This window comes from Heptranchias perlo, chromosome X, assembly GCF_035084215.1.
Source record: "Heptranchias perlo isolate sHepPer1 chromosome X, sHepPer1.hap1, whole genome shotgun sequence".
Classification (NCBI taxonomy): Eukaryota; Metazoa; Chordata; class Chondrichthyes; order Hexanchiformes; family Hexanchidae; genus Heptranchias; species Heptranchias perlo.
This window is the reverse complement of record NC_090370.1, coordinates 4,865,838-4,893,831: the sequence shown is the minus strand read 5'-3', so window position 1 is coordinate 4,893,831 and position 27,994 is coordinate 4,865,838. Positions and strand designations below refer to the sequence as shown.

General features: G+C 40.9%; 1 protein-coding gene across 1 annotated transcript; it reads left to right on the top strand.

Annotated features, from left to right (window-relative positions):
• Positions 1–27,858, top strand: LOC137306936 (complement C1q-like protein 2). Its single transcript, XM_067976316.1, has 2 exons — positions 1–694; positions 27,558–27,858. Exons 1-2 carry the CDS (start codon positions 131–133, stop codon positions 27,735–27,737), a joined length of 744 nt encoding a protein of 247 aa, XP_067832417.1. The 5' UTR covers positions 1–130; the 3' UTR covers positions 27,738–27,858.
• The last annotated feature ends 136 nt before the right edge of the window (positions 27,859–27,994 follow it).

Here is a 27,994-nt window from a genome sequence, read left to right as displayed (position 1 = left end):
TTTTTGTGTTGTGGTGGTCTCTGGTAAATCGTTCACCATTACTTCCAAAAGTGAAGACGATTTTTTGACGCTGGCTGCGTCCAGGATCAGCCGGAGGAAGCGAGTGATTGGGGCGGCCATTGGGGTGGCCATGGTCTTGGTTTTGCTCATCGCCATCCCATTGCTGGTCCAAAGCTCTAAGGCTTCTGCCCACTACGAGATGCTCGGCAGCTGCAGAATGGTCTGTGACCCCTACAGCCCGAAGCCTAGCTCCACGGCGGCAGAAGCCATCCAGGATCTCACGGTTATGTCCCCGCCACCCTTCGGGGGCAAGGGCGATCATGGACGCAGAGGCAAACCTGGACCCAGGGGACCTCCGGGAGAACCTGGGCCCCCAGGTCCAAGAGGTCCACCTGGCGAAAGGGGAGATCTGGGCAAGCCGGGTCCACCAGGGCCACCGGGATCAGGGACAGGGACATTCAGCACAGCCTTTCACAGCCCTAAGATCGCCTTCTACGCCGGGCTCAAGAAACCGCACGAGGGCTACGAGATTCTTAAGTTTGATGATGTCGCGACTAATGTTGGAAACCACTACGAGGCTTCTACGGGCAAGTTCACCTGCACGGTCCCCGGGATCTACTTCTTTACTTACCATGTACTGATGAGAGGAGGGGACGGTACCAGTATGTGGGCAGACCTCTGCAAGAATGGCCAGGTAAGTGCTGTACTCAGAAACAAAAGTTTGTAAAGTTTACTCAGTAAGAAAGTTCTGCAGTTCTACCCAGCAAACTTCAGCAGAAATACTTGAACGATCAAGTTTGATATCGGGGCTGCTCCTGCAGGATAAGTGTGAAATAATTAACTTCATAATCAGGGAACTTTCGTTTACTGAAGAGCAAAGCCCGCTGATTTTCGTTGAAATTGTTGGGGGAGGGGGTGGATTTCAAACATTCTACATCTCTTTCTCGGCTTCAGGGTCATTTTTCCACCCAAAAAGCGAGTTGGAAGATTGAGTGGGTAGCCGTCTCCTTAGGTTTCCGAGGAGCAGACGGGTTTCTGAACACCTGTTACTGCCTTTCATAGATCATAGAATGATACAGCACAGAAGGAGGCCACTCGGCCCGTTGTGCCTGTGCCGGATCTTTGAAAGAGCGATCCAATTAATCCCATAGCCCTGCAAATTCCCCCCGTCAAGTATTTATCCAATTCCCTTTTGAAAGTTATTATTGAATCTGCTTCCACCACCCTTTCAGGCAGTGCATTCCAGATCATAACCACGCGCTGCGTAATTTTTTTCCCTCATGTTGCCTCTGTTTCTTCTGCCAATTCCTTCCATGGTACTGAGAGATGTACAACAGCATAAAGGAAGCCTGGCCCCATACATCAGATAGAAACAAGGGCACGGTTCTAAAGAGAGTCCAAAGCGGAGAAAGGCCCAAGGTTAAAAAGGGTTGTGTATATATATATATATATATATATATGTGTGCGTGCGTGAAGATATGCATATGTGTGTATATATATTTGTGTGTATACACACGTGTGTGTTTGTGTATGTGTGTGTTTGTGTGTGTGTATATATATGTGTGTATGTGTGTGTGTCTATATATATGTGTGTGTGCCTTTGTGTATATATATATATATGTGTGCATGTGTGTATATGTATGTATGTGTATATATATATATATGTGTATCATAGAATCAGACTGCACAGAAGGAGGCCATTTGGCCTAAGTGCCTGTGCTGGCTCTCTGAAAGAGCTATCCAATTAGTCTCACTCCCCTGCTCTTTTTCCATGCAAATGTTTGCTTTTTATCTATATATCCAGTTCCCTTTTGAAAGTTACTATTGTATCTGCTTCCACTGCCCTTTCAGGCAGTGCATTCCAGATCATAACAACGCGCTGGTAAAAAAAATCTCCTATCTCCCTCCTGACTTTTTTGCCAATTATCTTAAATCTGTTTCCTCTGGCTACTGACCCTCCTGCCAGTGGAAACAGTTTCTCCCTATCTACACTATCAAAACCCCTTATAATTTTGAACACCTCTATTAAATCTCCTTTCTTTGCTCTAAGGCGAACAATCCCAGCATCTCTAGTCTCACCACATAACCGAATTCCTTCATCCCAGGTACCATTCTGGTAAATCTCCTCTGCACCCTCTCCAACGCCCTACATTCTTTCTAAAGTGTGGTGCCCAGAATTGGACACAATACTCTTGCTGAGGTCTAACCAGTGATTTATAAAGGTTTACCATAACTTCCTTGCTTTTGTATTCTATTTATAAAGCCAAGGATCCTGTATGCTTTTTTAACATATATGTGTGTATATTTGTGTATGTATATAATAGGTATATTCTAAATAATTTTTGTGCAAAAGCAAACAAAAAATGCCTTCAACATAACTCTGTTAAAAGTGTAAAGTGTGCATCAAACCTGTGTTGACGGAGAGAAATGTTTGTCTTTGCAGTTCTCCCCCTACAAACCAACTGTATTTTATTTTTGTTTTTATTTTGATTTGCATTTGGGAAATCCTTCTCCCAAATTGCATGAACCCACCATCAATTCCTATTGAAGCAGCATTCATTCCTGGCTGGGCTTCCCACCTGAAAAACTAAATGCTGGTTGCTGTCCCTCACTACTCAGGTTTAATGAAAAGTCATCTGAGCTTTTAATTTAATGTTTCGTTGGCCACAATATCTTAATTCATAAATCACCTGTGGATCCACCATCTTGAAAGTCTAGCCATCTATCATAAGCCTGATGTGACGCACTTGCTGCAGGACAGTTAGTGAGTACGTAGGCTAGCGGACGCCATGACCTGCTGATGTCACCCATATCTGCCACCTCGGGCGACTGCACCCAGAGGAAATTTGTGCTTTTTCTTTCAGTTTCATCCCCTTTAGGCTATCACTGGTGAGTTGCAGTTAACTGTCAAGCCCCAGATGGGTCCAAATTCTGTGTGTAAACCAGGGTTGTTCAAACTGTGGCCTATGGGCCACATGCAGCTCCTGAGCCTTGGCAGTCTGCTTCTCAAAGCCCACGCAACTCAGCACTACTGCTCTTGTATATGTTATTTGCTGATTTGTCCTGCATACATTTTATGGGTCTGGAATACTGTTTGTCACGTTTAAATCCTAAATAAGAACGCCAAGATCTGTTAGTATCAGCAACGAGATATCTGCAAATTAATGGGAGCTTGGGTTTAAATTTCATATGTAGACCTTCAAGGCTCTGTGGTAATGCACTTCACAAAGCTTTTGATTCCCCTCACACTCTCAAACAAACTGATGAGATTCAGACCACAACAAAAGCACTCATCTTGCACAGTAGGATTTCTCCAGTGCTGCAAAGAGAGAGACTGGTTCGAGTGCAAGGCTTCAGGTCCTGATCAGTCTTTTAACGAAACGTCCCTGTGTACATTTAAACAGCTTTCTACATACTTTCCCCCATGTGTTGTCAAAAACGAGTCACAACCTAAAAACATGTGGAAATATTGCACGTTTGTTAAATAATAAATAAATGCTTTCTGATTCATAAATGGTTATTATTTACGGTTGATTGCTACCGAATAAAAATCGCACCTGCAAGATTATGAGCAGCCATTGCTCCTAAACTGGAATGCTGGCATCTAACAAGAGAGGATTGACTGAGACCAGTGAGGAGGGGGGGGGGTCCGTGGGTCAAGCAGGATCCTTGAGACATGTGGGGAGAGGGGGAATCCTGGGATGGGGGGGGTCCCTGGGACCAGCGGGGAGAGGTGGGGGGGTCACTGGGACCAGCGGGGAGAAGTGGGGTGTCCCTGGGACCAGCAAATTTTAAGTTGGGTTTTCCTGTACACACAGGAATCCCTGTGGCTTCTGGGAGCCTTGTGAGCAGCTGATCCACTCTTCTCAATTTCAGTTGGCAACCAACAGTCAGTGTGTGCTTTGGACAATAATTTAAAGGGGGATTCCAGACCCATAAAATGTATGCAGGACAAATCAGCAAATAACATATACAAGAGCAGTAGTGCTGAGTTGCGTGGGCTTTGAGAAGCAGACTGCCAAGGCTCAGGAGCTGCATGTGGCCCATAGGCCACAGTTTGAACAACCCTGGTTTACACACAGAATTTGGACCCATCTGGGGCTTGACAGTTAACTGCAACTCACCAAAATGACATCTCAACTAAATGTGACATTTTTGGGGCACAAACTGCAAGCAGAAGTAAAGTGATGCTCACTTCATTGTACAACTCAATTAATTGCATGAGAATCAAAAGTCCTGAATGTTATTTTCTACATAAAAGATAACCTACTGAATTAAATGCAGTTACATGCATAAACCAGTTGTTTTCAAATTTGTCCCATTCACTTAAAGATTTCTGCAGTTTGCTGTCCCTGTTCAACCATGTAACAGGAAGGCAAGAATGCACCATTCTATGAACAGAAATTGGTGTGGAAATAAAATTGATCGAGAACTAAACTGCTTTATTATTGCTCTATAAGGATTTCCAGACATCTTTTTTGAAGCAACAGATTTAATGTAAAAATCCAAATGGGATGTGGGATTAATTTTGCTTAATTACATAACCTCCTTAATTGCATGAAATCTCTGGTCCCTGCATCATTTCTCTTACATTTGGACAGTGATTGGTCTACGTTTTTTTCTCTTTTCTCCGCCTGCTCTTTCTCACAATGTAACTGCACTTCTCCCATTTCACTGCGATATTGTACTTTGTACTATTTTAATAAAAATATTCGATTTTAAAAAAGCACAATCAAAAGTGTCTCTGGAAAGCACTTTCCCCTCCCTGTTTGTTCCTTCCTGTGGCCCATGCTGGGCTCAAAATGTCTTTTCAGGGTCAACAATTGAACTTTGCTCTCTCATGCATCCCCTTTCCTCTTCGTTCCCTTGAATCATGAATTCACAGTACATGATGGTTTCTCTGCCCTCATCTGCTCTGTTGTCCTGTTTTACTTTGTTCCACCTGATTGGTTTTGTTCTCTCCTGTAAAACTGACATCACTTTAAATTTAAAATATAAATCAAGGCAAGGTGAGGACCTGTTTTTTTTCCCTTTCTTTTGTGGTAATTTTTTCTGATCATCAGGGTGAAGGTTGTCAGTGATTGAAAATGGAACAATTTTCCACTTTAGGCAGCCAATATCCGGCATCAAGGATTCTCGGGTCAGGTATTGTGTGGCCAGATGCAGAGTAAAGCTCCCTGTACTCTGCTCAGCTATGTGCATTAACCCTGACCTGAGAAGAGCAACCTCTAGTACACCAGTGTGATGTTTCCACTTCCCACCACAGCCACCTCTACAACCTCTCCAAGTAAGATTGTCAATTTGATGGCAATTAGTGCTCCGTTTGCACTGTGCTACCATGTCTACAAGGAACAGGGTCAAGACGGTCCAACCTTATTTCATATAGGACCCTTATCGAGAGAAGCATTTCAACCGATCTGTCTTGGCTGGAGTTGAACCTACCACACAGGTGAAGAGCAACGTGCTAACCGACTGCACACCCAAGCCTTATAATTGCTATTTTGGACACCAAGCACTGCAGCCTTATATTTGTTTAAAACCTGTATGTACTACATATTCAACAATGCTGTGCAGATAGGAAACCAGTGTAGCTTAAGCTGTTGCTTGACTCTTGATTGCTGAAACATTCATATTACGGAGGGAGGGTACCAGACCAATGCATCTAACAATTTTCTCCTTTTAAAAAAAAGTTTTCACAAGTACATTAAATAAACTTTTAAAAGAAATCCAGAGCCCATTTTAAAATGTTAAAGGTGTCAAATGATTGAACCCCACTACTGAGCACCCAACTAAATATAGTAACATCCAAAGCAAAAAGTAATACATCTACTCTTCTTGGATAAGAAACATGAAGTTACTCAGTAGCTGGCTAAAAAATAAACCATCAAATAAGTTGGATCTGTAGAGCCCTAAAACTACTGAAGAATTGCCAAATCACTTAATACTGTGCTGGTTAATATATTTTAAGAAGAGCTGAATGAGTATGTGTTTAGGAATGGGATTGAGGGTAAGTACAAATGGGGATGATCAAATTCTGTGTGCAATATGATGGTTCCTGAGCTGATGGGACCAATAAAATGCCATGTGAAGGAAGGCAGCTGGTGTAAAATGTACAATGTAATATAATTTAAATTAGGCATTTTGGAGTTCGAATCAATTTATTTTCATGGTGGGGCAGGGAGAAACTTTGCAGAACCTTTCCTCAGTCCATGGTAGAATAGATTGTATATGGCCTGCAGAAGGAACAGCCTGGATGGGTTGAATATGGAATGCTCCATATTAATTGAAGAAAATTTGATTTGAAATCACAGGAAGAGTCCTCGTAGGTTGCCACTAACCAGCAGTTGTAACGCATAAAATGGGGCAACAAAGAGGTAACTGAGAGACACTGGTAAGTATAGAAGTATCTCCCTTTTTCACATCTAGGATTATTTGGCATTTCCTACTTGTCCTTTACCCTAATTTCATGAATGGATGTGTTGTCCATCTTTGTTGGTACTTTTTCTGCAATTTGCAATTCAGGTGCGTATCTTGAAATTTGCTGCATATGCGACTTTTACTTGAGTTCGAGACATTTATTAAATTAAACTATTTTAAAATGATATCATGAAATTAAATGATCACCTGTTACCCAACTCCCATGCAGTTTTTATTAGAAGGGGATGCATTTAAAGGGGTCATTCTCTTCTGGCAAATTGTTTTGAAAGATAAGTTTACCAGGTTGGTGAATAGACGAAGAGCATGAAGATGCAAGCTATGTTGCAATAATGTTACTGCATCTGCTACCTGCAGCCCTCTGGTAATTCTTTGTGTGTGAGTCTAGGCAGTGAGTGCCAGCAAGCTGTTTGACCATGGGGATCATCACAGCCAAGTCTGATCCTGTCCTCACCCAGTCTTCAACCATGTACACTTTCCAGTAGGAGTCATTCAATAGCAATCAGGAATGGAAATCGTTGGGAGATTCCACCGCCCCCCTCCTAGCCTGGAGTAACTGACACTGACACAAATCATACTGCCCTCATTATCACCACCCTGGCTGAGATCAGCTAACTTGGCACAAGCCAGGGATCAAACCTGGGATCTTCCTAGTTTTATGGCTCAGGAGGATCAGTAACCAGAGGACACAGATTTAAGATAATTGGCAAAAGACGAGAGATGAGGAGAATTGTTTTATGCAGTGAGTTTTTAGGATCTGGAATGCACTGCCTGAAAAGGTCGTGGAAGCAAATTCAACAGTAGCTTTCAAAAGGGAATTGGCTATCTGCTTGAAAAGGAAAAATTTGCAGGATTATGGGGAAAGAGCGGAGAAGTGGGACTAATTGGATAGCTCTTTCAAAGAGGCACAATGGGCCGAATGGCCTCCTTCTGTGCTGTATGATTCTATGATTCTACTTTAATCAATTGACTGCATTGTGAAAATTTACAGCAACATAAAGTTGCCACAACTGGTCTTCCGAGTAGACCATTCTAGCTCGTCTAGGAACTGAGCCTTCCTCCCCACTCACCTTCCCCATTTGACACAATCACTGAAAAGGTTACCAAAAATTCATGATGTAAGATTTTAAATTATAGCACAGCATGTGGTCTGGAAGATATTTTTCATGTCTTCACAATTGTCATTTTTTAAAATGAAAAATGTCTTTAAAAATTATACTTCAAATATGTGGAATAATTAAAATAGATCACAGCCAGCAGGGGGGGGTATGATGAATATCATCTTAAGACATCAACTATAACTCATTTGTGACTTTGTTACTTGCAAGTTATCCTATCAGCCTCACCTCTGTGGGTATTTATCATACCTCATTGCTGTCTGTGACATATCCTCTATATAATAAAATGCAATTGTCTTTTATTTATGAATTGATTGATGTGCTTGTCCTGGGTGAATACAAGAGAGGCTAACTTCACATTGAGCGTGTGGACAAGAGAGCTGATTGAGGGGAGAAATTTGCTTGTGCATTGAAGGGTGACCTTTCTACACATAAACATGTTGTCTTCTCAATTAGTTCCTGATCTATAAGTTCTGCTGTACCGTTAGGCTTTCTTGCATTCAGCCAAGACAGGTATGATCAATTGACCTGTAGCCAAAGGACAATAAAGAAACCTTTTTTTTCCAAAACTTGTTATTTTAGTAAGTGCCCCTTGGAATAGAAATACAGTTTGTGGGATCAAAGCCTGCCTGCTGGTGCCCAGGTGATGGCACAGTGCTGCACAATCATGTGGGCACAGAATGGTAAGTCATGGGCTCATGCTTGTTATTCCCTATAGGTGAGTTCCCAGCATCAGCTATGCTGTCATGGTGGAAGGTACAAAAATGGAGGTGTGAGCAGTTCCTCACAGGGAGGGAGGGATGGAGAATCAGAAATCGAGCCAAGTTGTGCCTGAAGTACCCAGTTCACCTCTGGTGCAACTGGTACAGAACTAGCCCTGTCCTGCATTCCATGCACCAGTATCCAATATAACCAAATATTAGCGAGAGTGTCCAAATTTATGCCAATTTAATATGTGCTGTGGAATCATGTTCACTGAGGATTAGATTCTTCTGTACAATTAGAAAGTCTAGGGCACTAACCAAACTCATTTCACTTGGGGGCCCTTACAGCCAAGGGACAGAGATCAATCTGGGCTGGATTCAAAACCAGATCCCTGAGGTCAAACAACAATGTAACAGCCCGATGCACAACTCAAAAAATACAGTATTCTAACAGCCCACACCATCCAAGAAATCAAAGAAACTGTCAATCCGTCTGGCCTGGCTGTAATTAAACCCAAGTAACAATTGTAAAAGGGTAATGTTTTACCCTTTCTGTCTGGGCTAGATCTGAACTCGGGACCTAGAGGTGAATTGGCAGTGATCCAAACCTATAGTCCCACCAGGGCCCTCGATACAGAGAGAACCTTATTGCCTAGACTTGATTTGAACCTTTGCCCTAATGTTGGTCAATTACATAGTTCCCCATCAGAAAAAATAAGAGATTTGGGCACAAAGAGAAGAAAGGACAATTTTATAATCTACTGGACCATCAAATCCTCATCAGAATGAGAGTATCATTTGTTCTTTGTTGGTTGGATTGAACCCAGATCTCAAAGTTGAAAGCAGAAGAGTTCTAATTTCCTGTTCTTAAAAAATATTAAGAAAATAGTACAAAATGCATAAAACATGATTCCTTTGACAGCAAATATAAATTTCAGATATTGTGTTATGACAAATGACTTGGGTATGAACTTCATGGGAGCCATGAAAGTCACTACCCCTCCCTCCCTCCACCCCCGCCCCCCCCAGCCCCCATCAATTGAAAAGTAAGTATTTCAATCCACTTGACCTTGGATAAAAGGGCTGGTGTATGCCCCAACCTCAGCAAAACAGCTAAAGTATGACAACACCCAATCAAGAAAAAAGCTGGTATAATCCCATTACCATCTAGATACTCCTCATTTATGACCGATAATATAGTCCGCTTCAATTATGCACACAGATTGTTTTTGGCTCCACTCTGTCCATCTCCATCTTCCCAGTCTATCCCCATTATCTGCCTGCTCTGTCTTTCTTCATCTGCTGGCAGTGACCCCACAACTTCCCTGCTCTATCCTTCCCTATCCCTTGACTTTAACCGTGCGTCCTCCAGCTGCTGGCTGAAGTTGCAGTCTTTCAGCTTTGTCCTTCTTTGCTTCCCTAGCTGTAACTCTGTGATCCAGAGGTCTTTCAGCCCACATCCACTAATGTTATTGCTTTAGAAAAGGTACGTATGACAATTGAAATAGTTCTTATGTACTCAGGGACGACAATTAAAGAGTGTTGATGTTGATTTACGTACCAATGATTGCTGACCTCTGCTTCAGCTTAATTAATGTAGCTTAATTTAATTTCCTTCCCATTTTAGCGTGTGTGTGCGTGTAGTTCCCAGTCACTAACGGGTATGCAAGGGCAGCCAAAGATGACTCACACTGCAATTTTCTCTCCACCTTTAAGCAGTAATAACTCGGCTCAACCTGACACCTCTCCTTGACAGCCTGGCTGAGATCAGGAAATCACTGTGTGGGGAAAGCAAGTATGAGTCCATATCCCACCACTCAATGTCGTGGCACACCACAGCGGAGCTATAAAGCATGATGCTACCAGCCACAATTCTGTATTTATTAATATGATAGATATTGATATGATAAAACTGATGCACGCTTTCAAAGCTGCAAGGGCACTCAATGGCCAAAAGGTTCATATTTCCCATGGCCCTGTAACTCCAGCAGAAGACTGGCAGACCCCCCGGGAAAAGGACGAAGACCTGGTTGCAGTGAACTTCCATCCACCCCTTACAGGGCTATGGGGCAGTGCCAGGGGCTGAGATGCCGTACACCAGGAGTTCCTGCTCCTCAGGCCCCAGTGGGACTCAGTGTATCCACTGAGTGAGTGGAGGCGTAGCAGCCTCCGCAAGGGTGGATGTGAACCCCACCAGTAGAATCTAGGCCAGGGAATCTTTGTAGGTTGGCAGGATCAGTGCTTCAGGGCACTGGTGGGCCAATTCTGGCACAGTCGCCAGGATTGCGACCCAAGGATTTTTAGCCACAGGGATAGACTGCGAAGATGGAGAAGGATCTTCCATGTCAGTTAAGGACAGATTTGGACTTAGCTGTAATGCTCATCATGGCTGAAAAGCTGTTGATATTCACCATCTAGCCTCACACAGGAAGAATCCCCACTTGAGCAAGGTACTGGAGGAAGGGGAGTACAGGTGGAACTGTAATCCAACAAGGCTCTGCACCTTCAGGAGAAGAGGGAAGCAAAAGTCCAGGTTTTGTTGTTGACTGGCACTGGTTTCCAGTATTGCAGGTGCAAGTGCCAAGTGCCCATCAGCAGCTTCTCAACATGCTTCAACAGAGACTGGCATCAGACCAGCTGTTACTGGCACAAAATGCTACTGCAATTCTCCAAATTTAAATTGCTACTTAGCAAAGTATATCATCGTAAATTAAAACTTTATACAGCCATTTAAATGGAAATAAGACAGGATAATTGGGCAATTTACTCTGACTTATACATAAAGTTTATGGGATAAATATTTAACGTTTCCTTGGAAATTACTTGGGGTATTTAAACATCAACTTAAATCTGTTTAACAGTAGTAAACCAGTGTATGTCTTATGGTTTTAATACAAGTTACATCAAGATGAGTGTTAATGTTTATGCAGCAAGTGGATTTATGGATTTCTGCTGTGTTTCGCTCTAACTAAAGGGGATGAACTCTGGAGTGATTGCCAAATCTCAATTGAACCAATTGGAATCCAATCCCTGTTGAATTGATTATATTTAAAAATCTGAATGAATTTGAAGTCGGATTCCACTCACCGTCCCCAAAAAAGTAGAATTCAGAATCAAAGTAAAGAAATTTGGATTGAACCAATTTTTCAAGAGGTGACTTGATCAGGATACACAGATACAATAGTTCTGATAGGTGGGAACTGCTGAGAGCTCAGTGTTAACTTTGACCTTTGGCAAGTGATTATAAAGTATTTACATGTTTGAATGTTTGTTTTATGCACCTACATTAATAAGTGGACAGGGAGCACAGTATTAGGTTACAATGTTTGTACTTCAGGATTTAATGAATTGGGGAAAATAATACACATTAGTACTAACATTATTATTGTCCTCTCCTGCTTGTTCTATGCCTTTGATTTCACCTTCTCCCACTTGCGTTCAATCCTCCCTCAATTTCTCCATCACTTGGGTGCCTGTTCATGCCTCTGAGGTGTCCCTCTGTCTACTTCATGTGCTGAGTTCTCTTACTTCGCCATCTAATGTGTGCTTGAGCCCACTCTCCAAGTCACCTAGTGTGCATCTAGAGACAATATACGAAAGCAGGGCTATCCCAGTCTCCTTTTGCACCCTGAAACTGGTCTATTATCACTATAGTGGGGTGCATTGCGTCGCAGTAAATTCCCTGGATGTCTCTTGCTGCGGGAGGAATTAGTGGAATATTACGGACGAACAGCACATCACGCAGGCTGAGTGGCATGAATCCATGAGAGGGGGAAACTTAGAAGCATGTTTGGTGGTCATTTTATGGCAATTCTTGCCTATCAGGCAAGTGCCTCATGAACTCCAAGTACCTGGAACGCTTTTAAGTGCCAGAAGCCTGTGAATAGCCTACGGCCTGTGTCAAGCCCTGTAACCTGGAAATAGAAACATTAATTTCATTAAACTCAGGTCTTAAGCATTACAGCCAGGATGTTGTCACGGCCCATAGCCTTTGCTATGTACAGTGCACTCAGCCACTTTTTAATGTTATGTGGAGTGAACCGATTTGGCTGGACACTGGTATCGATGATTGTGGGGATCATGGGGGGAGGCCGAGTGGCATCATCACTTAGTGCTTTTAGCTTAAGACACTTGCAAATACTTCACCCTTGTTTCTTGCACTTGCTTGCTGGGTCTACAATCGTTGGGGATGGGGATGTTCATGGAGCATCCTCCTCCTGTTAGTTGCCTGATTCTCCATCACCATTCTCAATTGGATGTGGTAGGGCTACAGAGCATTGCTCTGATCTGTTCATTGTAGGACCGCTTTGCTCTGACTATAGCCTGGTGCTTTTGGTGTTTAGCATGCAGGTAGCCCTATGTAATAGGTTCACACCTCATTCTAAGGTATGCCTGGTGCTGCTCCTAACATGCAGTTCTACACTCTGCATTGAACCAGGTTTGGTCTCACCGATTGATGGTAATTGAGGAGTGAGAGATGTGCCAGGGCATGAGGTTATAGATTGTCGTGGTGGTGTACAATTCTACTGCTGCTGATGGCTCACAACATCTCATCTATTGTGGATGGACATGTCTGTGACAGTTGATGCTAACAATGGGTTCCTCAAAATAAGAAAGCGTTCCACTCGCAAGCATTGACACCCTCACCTTAATGACCATATCGTTCAATAAAACATGTTTTGCTTAAAGCACCACAGATACTCAAGAAACCACATAAAATACCCCCGTGCAACATTCTGAAATAATAGGCATTGATTTCATGTCTAGCTGACTCACTAATGGAGATACACTATATAAAACACCCTCTGTATAACACAGTCCTCTCTATAAAATTATCTGCTTTACAGTGATCTTTGATGATATACATAATATTTACAGTTTCTGTATAGCAGAGAAACTGCATATAATACCATCTCTGTAATGAGTAGCTCTTGCAGGAAGATAATGGAGGAGGGAAAGGAGAAATTGAGAATAAAAATAAATCAAGAATAACCTATTACTATAATTGTTAGAATTCAAAAAAAATGAGAACTGGGTGATGCAATGGGTAAAAAATGCTCTGCTTCCACTTCTGGGACATAAGTTTAGTCCAGACCGTTCGGGTGAAAGTCTTCTCTTGCTGATGGTTGTTAAAGCATTCTAAGTGAAAGGAATTTGGACAGGCTGAGTCTAGTTCCCAGTAGACGCAAGTCTGCAGCAGAAAACTGCCCATCATTCAGCCCTAATTGGCACTAATTGGCCAATTTCACCCAGAAAGGCTATTAGGACGGCTGATGTGGGAAATGGAAATGTCGCTTTGATTCAGTAAGGGGAACTCTTCTGAACTTGGGGGTTACGGCAAATTGGGGCAGCCAAGAGAGAGCTCTGAACTGCATCTAACCCATGCCAATTCTGACCTAGAGCCAGTTGCATGCTGACACTGGGTATAAAAAGCTGAAAAGAAGTTATAGTCCCAGCACGAACATCCTCGATCTGGATCAGCTCTAAATTCATCAGGAAATTTTAAAATTAAAAAGTAAGAGTTAGTTTGAGTTCAATGTAACACTGATTAGAGATGATAGTTTTTTTGCTAGTTAGTCCCTGTTATGTTTTTAACCTCTGTACTTGCACAAATTTTTGTAAAGTTTTATCATCAAATTACCTCGCGCTAAGTATTATACTCGTGTTGCAAATCCATTTTTAGATTTTTAATATCAGTTATAGTTCATATCATTGAAATAACTGAAAACGGGAAACTGATAGAAGGGAGGGAAATTTTGTGAGGGCACCTTCCCTTTATAACACTCGCGTGTATTTGACAATTTAGCAGAATGTTCTTCCCCCTTAACATATGCATGTGTTCTGTTAATTCACAATAGTTATAATTCACGGCGCCCATCTGCACCGTGGGGAAGGCACAGCCTCTGCAGGCATACACTTTGCTTCAGGGATTGAACTACAACTGAAGCTCGAGCAAAGACATCAGCAGAGACAACTGTTAAGTAGAGATGAGGAGCCTGTGATCACATTGTGACTGTCAATTGTCGCTGCCTCACTTCTTTAAAAAAAAAGTAATATTTATTCATACTTGGAGTAACTGTACAGTATAATGCCAGTGCTGCGGTACAGTATTTGTTGATGCTGTTACCCTGCTTTTTTACTCCTTTATCTGTGGTTTCGAAGAACTGGTACATTTCAATGAAATTGTGTTACATTAATTTTGTGTCACAAAATTCGTGCTGTGATAGAATCGCAAACGAGTGTCAGGCTCCCTCCATAAACTTGTGGGTAAATGCATCACCCAGTATGATGCAAAGTTTTACAGGCTTGGGAAATCCCGTGTTCGATCATTGGTCTGAGATGCATTTGTTGATCTCAGATAGGGCGTTAACATTGGCCATAGTCCCAGGGCTCCCGAGAATATAAACCAGTTCAGATTCCTGCTTCTGTTTGCCCTCATATGACTCCTGCCGGCAAGTGGATGTTGGCGAGGGTTACGATTGGGTTTGGCTGTGATGCTCTCCCCGATCGAATAGCTTGCCAGCAGTCACTTTTAAATCTTGCACATGTCGAATGGCTACTTGGGTTGTCCATGGAACCTTACCCAGCAGGAGTCAGTGTTTTCACCAGAGGAGGGAAAATTGAAAAAAAATTTCACCATCCTTATTTTATTTTCTAATCAAAGTATGCTACAAATAGCCAACTGTTGTCAGGTGTATCCCTATGAGAGAACATGAAACCTTTAAAATTTCAATATCTTGTCCATTTTCCCCCATTTAACCCAAGTCAGAACCCAGTGATAACTGGATGGCTCATTTTAACTTTAGGAAATTGACCTGAAATTGACTAATAAATCAATGGTAATGAGATACTGTCACTTTAACTGACTGACAGTGGGAGCTGAGATCCATGTTGATTATTGATTTATGCTGTCTCAGTGCTGGGGATGTTGGCCTTTGTGCAAACAGACATCATTAAAGTTTACATTTTTTTACCCTTTGTGTAAATGATATAATAAAGAATATCAACACATGTCACTTACCTACCAATCATTGAAACACAGAGTCAGACTGATTGGCTGCAACAGATGGGAAAAATCGGTTGCTATTTCCAGTTCACAAGTCCCTCTCCGATTATACTGATATTTTAGTGAATTTAGTTTCCCTCTTTTAAAGCTAATCTTGCAATGAATCCCCACAATGAAGCTTGGAAATGTTCATTTTAGTAATTGGTGTCGTTATGGGGAAAGAATTTCACTGCTCGCTATGTGTATGGCTATTGTCAATGTATTAAAAATGAACATGTGTACAAAGTCACTACACATTGTGACCAGTGCGATTCTTTATTTTTTGCGTGGGGTGAGGAAAAGGGAAGTGAATGCTATAGTCAAGGTTCAGTTCCTTGTACTGTAAAATCTCACACACATTCAGTTCTGGGACACAGCAGTTCCACACCTCCCTATGGAACTTAGTTGCATGTTGAATAATTTGGGAGTCATTTCTTAAAAAGTTATTCTGCATGGTTTGTGGTGTCAATGCCTCTCCATTTTAACCCTTTACGAGTTACTTCTAGAACAATAGAAACCTCTAGGTGAGAGGGGAGAGATACAAAAGGGTCCAGAGGGGCAATTTTTTCACTCAAAGGGTGGTGAGTGTCTGGAACGAGCTGCCAGAGGCAGTAGTAGAGGCGGGTACAATTTTGTCTTTTAAAAAGCATTTGGACAGTTACATGGGTAAGATGGGTATAGAGGGATATGGGCCAAGTGCAGGCAATTGGGACTAGCTTAGTGGTATAAACTGGGCGACATGGACATGTTGGGCCGAAGGGCCTGTTTCCATGTTGTAAACTTCTATGATTCTATGTGAGGGAGATGGAAAGAATCTGTTACGGGATTCATAAACGTCAAGAGCAACGGTCCAGTGGTTTATGAACATCATCTGAACCTCTAGATTGGATTAGTGCCTTAAATTTGCTTAGTGATGTATAATATTACAATTAATTTTCTTTGCCAAATCCGAGTTGACATTGGTGTGCTGTACTTTTTAACATGGAGGTCTTTTGACATCATTTTTCTGTTTGGCTCAATAAATAACAAAAAAACTTGTATTTATAAAGCACCTTACCATTTATCCCAGAAACATCCCAAAGTACTATACATAGAATGAATTACGTTGTGCACTTACTGTTGTTATGTGGGTATTATTGCCTTTATTGTATTGGACTTGAAGGTACAGCTGAATTTATGACATAACAGGCAGGAAGGTATATTGGATCACATGGCAGGACCAGTACTGTTAACAGGGAAATAAAATGTGTCGTACAATATTAGCATTTGACCACCTATTTCAATTTTTATTCAGTGAATTCTAAAAATTAAGGAATGCTCTGTGGTTTTTGTCTGATACTAACTTATAATAATCAGCAATAGGAATTTAAGGAAAATCAGTTTAGCGATCTTATGGGAAGAAAAGATGTAAAGGCTTTTCAGCACTCAGAGGGTTAATGCGATCATACATTACCTGTGTCACATAATCCATTTTAAAAGCTAAGGGCCATTTAAAGGAACAAAAGATCAGTTTAAACCTTACAAAATAAAATGAAAATGAATAGCCCTTGCTGACTTGGATTTATACTCGAGACAAACTTCATTAACACAGAGTGCTTCCAATTAGTTAAGCAGTTAATTTTGTCCATGGGAATTGCAAGTCAAATTCTTATCACTCACCTAAAATTGTCAGTGAGATCCAAACATACAAACAGCCCATAACTCTGTCTGCCTTTTTACCAGAAACCGCTCATCTGGGAATCTTTCCCCAGAGTTGTACTCTTAATCGTGATTGTAAGAACATCAATTTAAAAATAGACACTCCTGTAACATTGAATAATAATGAGTTTAGATTAAATTAAATTAATGATGGCACTCAGTCCCGTTTATCTGTTTACGTGTAAACAGCAGCATCAGGATCCCATTTATCTGCAAGTGACTAAATAAATGTATCAGGATATTGCTTAAATGTGTGAAATACTGACCCATCCCCTGATTCTTCCCATTTGATGGTAATACTTGCAATTGAATTTCCACAGATCATACAATTACCTGGTCACACACTTAAAAGTAGATTTCTGTAAATATTTTATACAAAATTCTTAGGTGTCTATATTTTCCTGGCCGGACTGTTTGCCCTCCTGAGAGCAAGACTCCAGACTTGTTTGGAGGAAAGATGCTGTGAACCTCTCACCCACCTCAAAAAAAATCAATAATTTAAATGGAAGGAAGATCAGATGGGTTCCTGTACAGGTGTGTGCTCCAACCCACTCGATTTCCCAATATTCATTGCACCTAGGCAATCTAGTGCACCTAGGACCAACTCAGGAACATCTCTCCTTTTGTTTCCAGCATAGGTACAAATGCAGACAAGAAATTTTATCCAAAATGTTCTCCTGGTTACATGGCAGAGGTAATTGTGCGAATCGTGTTAATCCAAGTGCAAGATAATGGAGCTTAACCTTTTAATAGAACCAGTTTCTGTAGTAAGTAAATTAAGCATAAGTTAACTTTACTTATGTTTATACACTATATGCTAACTCTGTTAAAAGATGTAAAACAAATATTATGGAGGGGCCGAATTGTTCTGGTCACTATACGTAGGGACATTGTAAACAGGTTCTTTTTGAATGTATTCACCATGTTGCCACACTAAGTGACCAGAGTAATTCTTCTCACGATGTTGCCTCGTTCTATGGAAATGCTTACATGCAGAAGGCAGTTCGTTCTGACGGCATCAAGTAACTGTTTGAAGAAAGTATGTGTATGCAATATTGGTATTTAAAAATACAATTCCTATTGAATAAATTCCTATTGAGAGATTCAGAAAGCTGGTGGAACATTCCAAGTATTGAGGTTAAAAATTCAATCTCTGCAGATGACTGCGGTATTCTAGATCACTTTTAACTTGTGGGACTCGGAATCTTTATAAATTCAGTAGGACCCTTTCAATGGGATTCGCCTCACCCCCCCATAGTAAAATAAATTTCCCCTTGAACTGATTGTTCTTTTAAGTATTAAAATATGTGCTGCTGATCTTGATTGCCAGTAACATGCCCTATAAGTGTGTAAGAGCTAAATCCATTAACTCATCTCTATCAATCTGTTTGCATTGGATAAGAGAGTGTACAATTGACTCCTTGGGCTCCATCTATTGTATTGCAATAGTAGGAATATGGGCATAAAGTGTAGAGCAGAAAGTAATGCTTCTTCGAGACATTTAACTAAACCGAGCATTTGGTTTCAAAATACTATTGCAGTGTGCCTTGATTTGCTAAGTTTATGTATTTGGAATTACTTTACAGTTTAATACAAGCATTTAATAAATAATTCGACTGTAATCATATTTTTATTTAACAAATCATGTTTGCTAAACCTTGATGTATTTTTGATTAAAAACACCTACCTTAAAATAGGTATTTAATAAATCAGAAATACAAAAAAAAGTGGCGTCAGAATTTACCAAATTAAAACATCAGTTTTAACATGTGAATGTGAATAATTATTTATAAACAAGATATGTTAAATTCAAAAGTGATTAGTTCTTTAAAAATACATCTGAAACACCACATTTGAATTTAACAATATCTTGTTTGTAAATCTTTATAAATAATTATTCACTTCTTTAAGCCACATTAAAATTGATATTTTTATTTGGTAAATTCTGATGCCTGTTTTTTTTGGGGGGGAGGGAATTTAATAACTCTTGACTTGTAAGTCAAATTTACTCAAGACAATAGTGGTTCAGCTATTAAATCCAGAGGAACGACAGACCAGGTTTCCTGGTGCAATAATGTGCAGAAACAAAAGAACCACTTTGCAGAGTGTGTGAATTTATTCAATAAACCTATCTACATTCCATGTATCTTCCTCTTTTGGCAGTGCATTTAGAGATCTCTGATATAATTAGGCCCTAGATGTTTCCCCACTTTAGATATGATCAGGACTTATGGGAGCCAAGGGAGCAGGTCACTGCAGCAAGCAGCTGCTGTTAAAGAAGATTAAACAGAGCAAAAAGCTCGGTGGAGACTTGGAAAAAATAGATTCACAATCTGAGGGAAAAAAACACATTAACACTGATGTTAGGAAACGGATGGGCTTCAAGGGATCCCCTGGAGTTAACGTCACTGAAGTACATCCAAACTCACTGTTTCACTGAGCAAATAGTCATCTAAGATGGATTCCCTTAGTAGTCTTTGAGTTATGATCTTTTTTAAATAGATAGACTTGTTGCAGGGAATGCATCTAGGCTAAGTAAGTAGGGTAAGTAACCTTGCCTCCAAAGCTTCCTGATCCTTTTAACAAAAAAGAAAAACAATCAAAAAGCAGAAGCTGGAAGTGAAAGGGAAAAGCTGCTCAATAAGATCAGCCCTTATTTCCCCCATTCTCCCAAGAGCTTCTGCAATCACAGTGGACATGGTGCAATTCAGCAGCTTGATTAAAAAAATAGATTAACCTCTGCTCCAGAAGCTTGACCGTGATTCCATGATGAACAGCAACAGTGTGGAAGGCACAAAGCCACAAAAATGTGGGTGACCTTCTGAGGACTATGCCGTGGCGCACCTCCAAATCAGCCAAGGAACCTAATTCACTTGATAATCATCCCAAAGAGCCTTTCTGTTACTCTCATCTTAAACCAATAAGCCTCATTATACTTTCCTTCTGCAGGATTGTGTAGAATTAGAAGGGGAATCATCTAAGTGCAAGGGCTTCAGCCACTTTCTCTCACCAGCTATCTCCATAGACTCGGATCTGTTTTGAGCCTTCTGTGGAACAAGGAATAGGATAGAATAATGGAGTCCTGACAGGATCCCGAGTAATCAATTAACGTATGAGAGCAGAGGAGTGGGACTAATTGGTAGCTCTCTCAGAGAGCCGGCACAGGCACGATGGGCCAAATGACCTCTTTCTGTGCTGTAGGATTCTATTATTCTATGGTTTGACAGTACACACTAACAACTTGTTCATAGAGTTATCTCCAAATACAAAAAGTGATGTGTATTAAGGCAATGATACCTAAGAAGAACAGTAAAGAAGTCTTGTTGAGTTTGCTATTGGTGCTGCTGGGTTGCTAGGAAGGTAATACTGTGACCAGCTTCCTTGGCCAGTGAACCAGTAACCAACCAAGAACAGAGCAGATTGACTGATGTCAGAGTTGGCTGTACTGTCAAAGGCACCACTACAAGCAATGCTCACTAACTGATTCTAAATCTTTCTATAAGTCAACACAAAGTCCAATTATCAATTGTTTTCTTAAGCTTAAAGTGAATCTATATTTGACTTATCCTTCATAAGAAGTTTCAACGGTGGGGGAAGGAAGCATAACCTTGCTGCAAAGGATACAATCTTCTCCTGCTCTTCCTCTCGCTGGCAGCAGTTGCCCTGTGCATCAGACGAATCCCTCCTTTGTTGGGATGAGCTTGTTCACTTTTTTTTCAAGATGGCTTTGCCATTGTTTGCACCAGCTGCAAGTTGAGGCAAAATGCTGTTGTATTTACCACCATGAAATGGGTCAAATTTGGGCACATCACAAAACCGTATGGCAAATTCAATCCGTGCCCCCAAAAATGCAGTGGAACATTGCTTCATGTCAGGTAGGATGATTTTAGGGAGAGGCCTCAGCTGTTCATTTTACGGCTATGGTGTGTGCTGCAGGCTTGCATCTGTCCTGGCTAATATTTATCCCTCAACCAACATCTAAAAACAGATTATCTGGTCATTATCACATTGCTGTTTGTTGGACCTTGCTGTGCGCAAATTGGCTGCCGTGTTTTCCTACATTACAACAGTGACTACACTTCAAAAAAAGTACTTCATTGGTTGTAAAGCATTTTGGAACATCCTGAGTTTGTGAAAGGTGCTACAGAAATGCAAATGATTTCTTTCTTTATCCATAAATGCAGAAAATGCACAGCAGGTCACACACCATTTAGGGGAAAGATAGTTTCAGGTTTTGAGTGTAGTCTCTCTCTTTGTTTTCTTGGGCATCTCCTGAGCTGTCTTTATAAACCCTATAAAGGAACTTTGTCAACCTGACTGCTGGTTACGATGAAGGGACCCGCGCAGAACATTCATCTCTTTCACATGACCTGCTGTGTATTTGCAGCATTTTCTGTTCCTATTTCAGATTTCCAGTGTTTTTTTCCTTTTTGCCACTTTTATTTGTGTATATTTGTGCATTATGGACCAGAATCTGTATGAATTCATGTGTGGCTTGTCAGAAATGTAGTAATAAAAATAGATCATCGCTAACAATTTCACTTCCCACGTCCTTGCTGCTTGATAGATTTGATGCTGGACATTAAAATATTTCACCAGGAGGACAGACACCAATTTGTACATTAAAGTTTTGTTTCTATTTTAAACCACAGGCAGAGATTAAAAACAACATGTCCAAATGTTGCTCTACATGTCTGGTCTTTAATTCTTGGCATTAAATGACCATTTGAGCCTTGGGGATTGTAAACCACTATTGATTGTTCCTCCAGCTCCCTGAGCAATCTTTCACCAGTGCTACCTCAGCATCAGTCAATATTTGGACAATATGAGACAGTTCTATTTGATTTAAGCCAGATTGGATTTTTCCTATTTAGTAGTCGGCAATGGATTCAAACAGTTTTCTTTAGGCATTCCCCTTTTAACCATTCTACTAATGTAACCCTGCAGAGTAAATAGGGTTCCACAAACTGGGACATCTTCTTATTGGAAACTCTGCTTATTTACATGTCTTCCCTTATTTTTTCCCCCAATTTTTCCCAAATTCCCCTTTCCCTCCTTCTATCCTGAAATCATTGATTCCTTGCTGGGGTATGATTCTACAGACTCCAATCATCCTCCGGTATCTCATTCAAGTGACCATTCTTCAAGTGCAAGCCTGAACAATTAGTGTTGTCTATTTGTCTGTGAGTGCGGCATCACAGCATTGCCTCATCATGTCTTCACCTATAGTCAACAGATGAAGAGGTCACTGGATAGAAATCAGAAGCAGGAACTCTGGCAGATTTTCCTCAATGAAAGCACCCCAGGTTAGATCAGCAAATGCAGCACAAACTAAGGATTGTACCTGAGCCCTTCCTGATATGTAGGGCTTTGTTAACAAGCTAAGCCATTGATCCAATGGAAAAAAGGCTGTAAAGCTTAGCTGTAAATATTTATTGGCATAACCTGTTTTTACTCATCGATATTCTCAGATATCACTAATTTATATTTGTATATTTCTCATTAATGTGTGTGGGAACTCCTCCCCCATGATGTTAGTTACTAGCGGTGCCACAAAAAAAAATACGGAAACAGTGGAGGATGGGTTCAGTTGTTACAGTTTTGTTCTGTTTTTATCCACAAATAACAACAACAACTTGCATTTATATAGTGCCTTTTACGTAGTAAAACATCTCAAGGCGCTTTACAGGAACGTAATCTGACAAAAATTGATACTGAGCCAAAGGAGGAGATATTACGACAGGTGACCAACAGCTTCATCAAAGAGGTAGGTTTTAAGGAGCATCTTAAAGGAAGAGAGAGAGGTAGAGAGGCAGAGAGGTTTAGGGAGGGAATTCCAGAGTGTCTGCTTGTTTAATTAGTGACATCTTCTGGTCCCAACACTGTGCAGTTAAACAGGATCTAATGTACATACCCTTTCACTGTGTCCTCCAGCAGAAACATGTACTGTGTATATGGTAGAGATATGCCTACATTCACAGGCTACTCCACCGAGCTTTCCCACTGCTGCATGCTCTTGATGGTGGTTTTCTTACAAGACGTCACACAAGCAACAAGGAAGCATAAAATTAGAATTACATAGAATTTACAGCACAGAAAGAGGCCATTCTGCCCAACTAGTGTATGCCGGTGTTTATGCTCCACACGAGCCTCCTCCCACCCTACTTTATCTAACCCTATCAGCATATCAATACTAAAAGCATAAAGAGGACGGTTACAAGAAATTATTTTCATGTGAAGGGTTATTAGAATATGGCATGCCTTACTGCAAGTGGCTACTGACTCAATCACAACTTAGAAGGGAGAATTAGATAAACACCTAATGAAGATGGAAAATATTAGAGGGTGCAAGGAAACAGCAGGAAATAGGATTAGAGTAAATGTGGAGTTAGCACTGAGATGGGCACAATGGGCCAAATGGTCTTCTGAGCTGAAATTTCTACGATGGGTCCTGTCAGTAAATGGTATTCATGATGAGACTGTGTCAGTGGCTGTAACAGGCAGGACACACATGACAAAATGTTTATTCATTAAAAAAAAGATGGTGTGCAGATTCCACACAACTTCTACCCCAGTCATTTCTATGACATTAACATGATGCTCCCATGCTCAGTCATGGTATACGTGGTTAAGCTTGCAGCATTGACAACATTACATGTGTTTCTGTTCTCAATGTGCAAATGTATCAAAATGTTCACACAATACGTTAAATAGAAGTCAGAATGACCCAGTTAATCAATCCGATTTGTCTCTCTGTAACACAAGACATACTGTCATTTTGCAGTGGTCAGAGTTTGTCAGCTACAAAACTTCTTAATTATCAGCATGATTTGTGTTGCTCTCCAATATCAATACCTCTGCTGCAACAAGCATGCATTTTACTCAGTCTGCAGTATATAATAATAATCATTTCATATAAAATTATTTGGCTCTGAGACATACAGTAGGCATCAGGTAAAGAGTCAGGCCTGGTATTACATGGCTTGTGTATATGTCCTGATGTCAACTCCTATGCATGTACACACTATTCTGAGCTATCTAGGTTACTGTAGCTATCTTCTGCCATCAAAGAGATTAGGTGTGAGAGCAGGGCAAGCTGTACCAATGATGGAGGAGCTGGTATTGTCTTATCTTGTATCTATGGGTACAGCATTTTGTAAATAGTATATGTCACTGGTATAAACAGTGTACTTCTGCATGGTAAACAGTTTACATGTGAGGCAAATTGCAATGTCAGTCGCCCCACAGTGATAGAATGAAGAGAGCCAGAAACTCTTCTTGTAGCTTTATCTAGGTGAAAGGATTAATTAAAAGGACTTGAGGAGCTATGCAATGAAAAATTACTTGGAAACTACAGCATAGCATAAATGCAGATTCAGGTTTCAATACAATTTTTATGCTGGCTATAGTTTTTAATCTACACGATGTTGAATGTGAATAAAGAACCCATGAGAAATATGTCATACAGTAGTTTAGGAAAAAAAAATTGTAGCAGCAATTTTTATAAATTGAAAAATGTAGATGAAGGGCAATGGTCTGTAATACAGGATACCACCAAGGTTCAGAAGACAAGATAAATTGAGACGTGTGGTTTATGTGATATCAGGCTCGGGTTTTAAAAGCCTGACAATTGCAGAAAAAAGGGAAGACTGAGGAAGGGGAGACTGAAGGAGGCAAGGAGTTCTATATTTTGAGGATCTGGGAAAAATGAGTCCTGATTTCAGCACAACGAGGAGACAGGGAAGATAAAGAACACTTTGGACAGTTTATTTGGAGTTTAGAGGGAACAATAGAGGAAGGTTTAGAGTCCCAAAGCCCATAGTACTTTAGATTAAAATAGAGAACAATAGGAAACGTTATGATGGAAGGACCTGTAGGCTAGAGTTTTATCTTGTATGCTGTGCATGGGTGCAAGAGAGGTGTCAGAAGAACTTCCCCCTGATATGAGAGCATTATTCAATATATCAGTTGTAAGCAATTCGATGAGACAGTGAAGTCAGATGCTGCCGGACATGCCGTTAGGTTACCCTAGATGAATTCTTGGATGCAGAAAAAGAAAATTGCTGCACCTTTTAGCCATCCTTCACCTTAGCAACAACAAACAAGGCAACACACAGGATAGTTTTCTTTATATATAGCTCTGAAGAATAGCGTAATGCCTCTTTTTTAAGCTGCACGATTGATCATGTGTTGAGAATGTGAAGAGGTGGGGTGGAAATAACAATTGGTGCTGACAGTTGATGCCTTGGGACCTGTCAAGGGTAGACTCAGGGACACATCATATTAGAAAGTGTGGTCCTTGGCAGTGCAGAATGTTCCTGTCATACGCTGAGCAGCAACGTTGTACTGTAGAAAATATATATTTTTTAATTATTGCAAAAGAGTATGCAGTTGTTTAGAGAACAGAAATCTCCTGCCAAAAAAATGTATATGATAGAGAATGATAAACCCGTACGCAATTTAACTGTCCATTCTGGTATGTTTTTTTATTCAGTACTATTTAGTTCAAGTCCCACATAGAAAGCTTTGTCCGAGATTGGGGGGTGGGGTGGAGGAATTTAGTTGTAAGCAGAATTCTTGTATTGTACTGAGCCATACTGATCAGGTAGGTCCATGCTTCTGTTCCTGGTCTGTGGTGCGTTAGATGATCTCAGCCAGGGTGAGGTAAAAGAACAACGTTTGACCTCAGTGTAGACATTACATTTGGTGCCGGTGACCGATGCTAGAAAGTGTACGGGGTGTGGATATCAGGAACGGGGTTGGCTGTGATGCCCTCCCCTCCCTGGTAGAATAGCCTGCTAATTCTTACGGTTCATCCGTGAAAGATAGGCACTTGGTGAGGTGCTGCAAGGTGCCTGTTGCCCATGGAACTGTGCCCCAACTGTGCCCTCTTCGGGAGAGATGAGGAGAAAACTAGCTAAATCTGTTTTTATTGTAGAGCTGAAATTATTTTTAAAAAAGAAGGATGATATCATAAGAGTATTTGGCATATTAAACAGAAGTTGTTTAATTTCTGTTTTAAGGAGCTGAAGTGAGCTGGGCATATATAACCTTGGTCGTATCCAAGGGCTTTGGCATAAGAAAATGGGAAACTTTGCAATACAAAGCATTAATTTTATTTTTATTTACTTATTTTGTGGGAGGGGAATTCCTTTCTCACTGAGATCATTACTGTCAAAATATCAAATGAGTTTTAAAAAAAATTATATGTAGGAACCTTCAATACAAATTTGCTAAGGTTCATTGTACATTGTTCTGTTCTGTTCCAGCGTATAAAGCACTGTGACTATCTGAGGATTTGCAGTTTTGCTGGTGTGATCCTGTAGGAGTTTTATTAGATTGTGGAGGCTGTCTTACGGGGTCCTCTTGGATAATCTGTATATTCCTGAGGATTTGCACTAAACCCTAGTTTCAAAGCTCTGGCCATTTTGGTGTGAGCAATAGCTGGTTTAAGAATTTGGTGGAAGATGGGCATTTCATTACAGATTAATTCAGAGAAATCAGTTTTTAAATATGGACCTGAATGGAACATTCACATGTCTCACATGTAACTGGTCAGTATATAGGACAATCTTCACCCCACCCAGAGGCTCACTGTGTGACATGTCTGTGATATCCTGGCTGGGGTTGGCTTTACTCTGAATACACACCCCAAAAAGAATGCTCATACTAATTCTGTATGAACATTTCTTTTTTATAATAGTTTGGTTTAAAAGTTGTCCTTGAGTGCATTCCCCCCTCCCCACCTGAAACCCGCTGTGGATTAAAATCAACCCCAGTGTGTTCACTCATTACACTACTCAGTCCCTCCAATATTCCATCCAGTTTTATTCTGGAGTTGGTGTTCCACATGCAGTGTGTGTCACAGCAAGAGAAGTAAGTAATACAAATGAGAACCAGTCCAGCTCGTGATCTGTTTTGATGCATTTCATGTGTGAATGTGTCAGAAATTGAAGTAGAACAAGGGGACTCCAATGTGTTTCACCTGGTTCTTGCTTGGTTATCTTTTGGAGGGAGAAACATGGCCAAACTTTCCCTCAGGAGAATGATTTGAGTTGGATAGAGTCAATGATAGACTAAATTGGACGTGGTCTATGGGAGGAAGAAACTAGAAGGACCAAATGGCCTTTTCTCATTACATGCTCGCTTGTGTTCTTATAAAGTGGCTCCATGATGCCCTCAATTCGTGCGATGCAGCACACCATAATTTGGCGGGTTCTCAGTAGAATTCAATTTAGCGAATTCCCAGTGATACTCGACTGAGCAAAAATGTACTGTGCTTTGATTTCTGAAACATTTGTGGACAAAACAAATTGGATCTGAGGAACATGCTTCTCCAAAGGGAATGAGGGGAAATCAAAGAGTGAGTCAATCTTTGCTCCCCTTGCACACACGCTAGTGCCCGACTCCAGGACTACAACAGGCAAAGCCCTGGCCTCAGGTCACTTGTCCATTTTCTTAGTCAGAAAATAGCACAGGGGGACATAAGAGGGGAAGAAGATAACCTGAGAGATTGTTTAATCCCACTGATATCTGTTATGTTCTATCTTGGTTCAGGTACGAGCCAGCGCCATCGCCCAAGACGCTGATCAAAACTATGACTACGCCAGCAACAGTGTCATCTTGCACCTGGATGTCGGAGACGAAGTCTACGTGAAGCTTGACGGAGGGAAAGTTCATGGTGGCAATAACAACAAGTATAGCACCTTTTCCGGTTTCATCATCTACCCAGACTGAGCAAAGGCGCCTTCGTGTCCTTTTGCAGACCAACCAGGGAGGAATGTGTTTAGTGTCGATCAGAAGGTCAAATGGAGCACAGAATTAGGAATCCCTCCCCCCCTCCATCCCTAAATGTTCAACAGATAAATGAAAGATTCTTCTGCAATTTTATTTATCACTCCACAATTAGTAGATTTTTTTTACAATTTTTGCACTCTTATTAATTGATCCATTAACATGTTCTGACCTTTTGCTGAATGTGAGAGCAGTAAGTA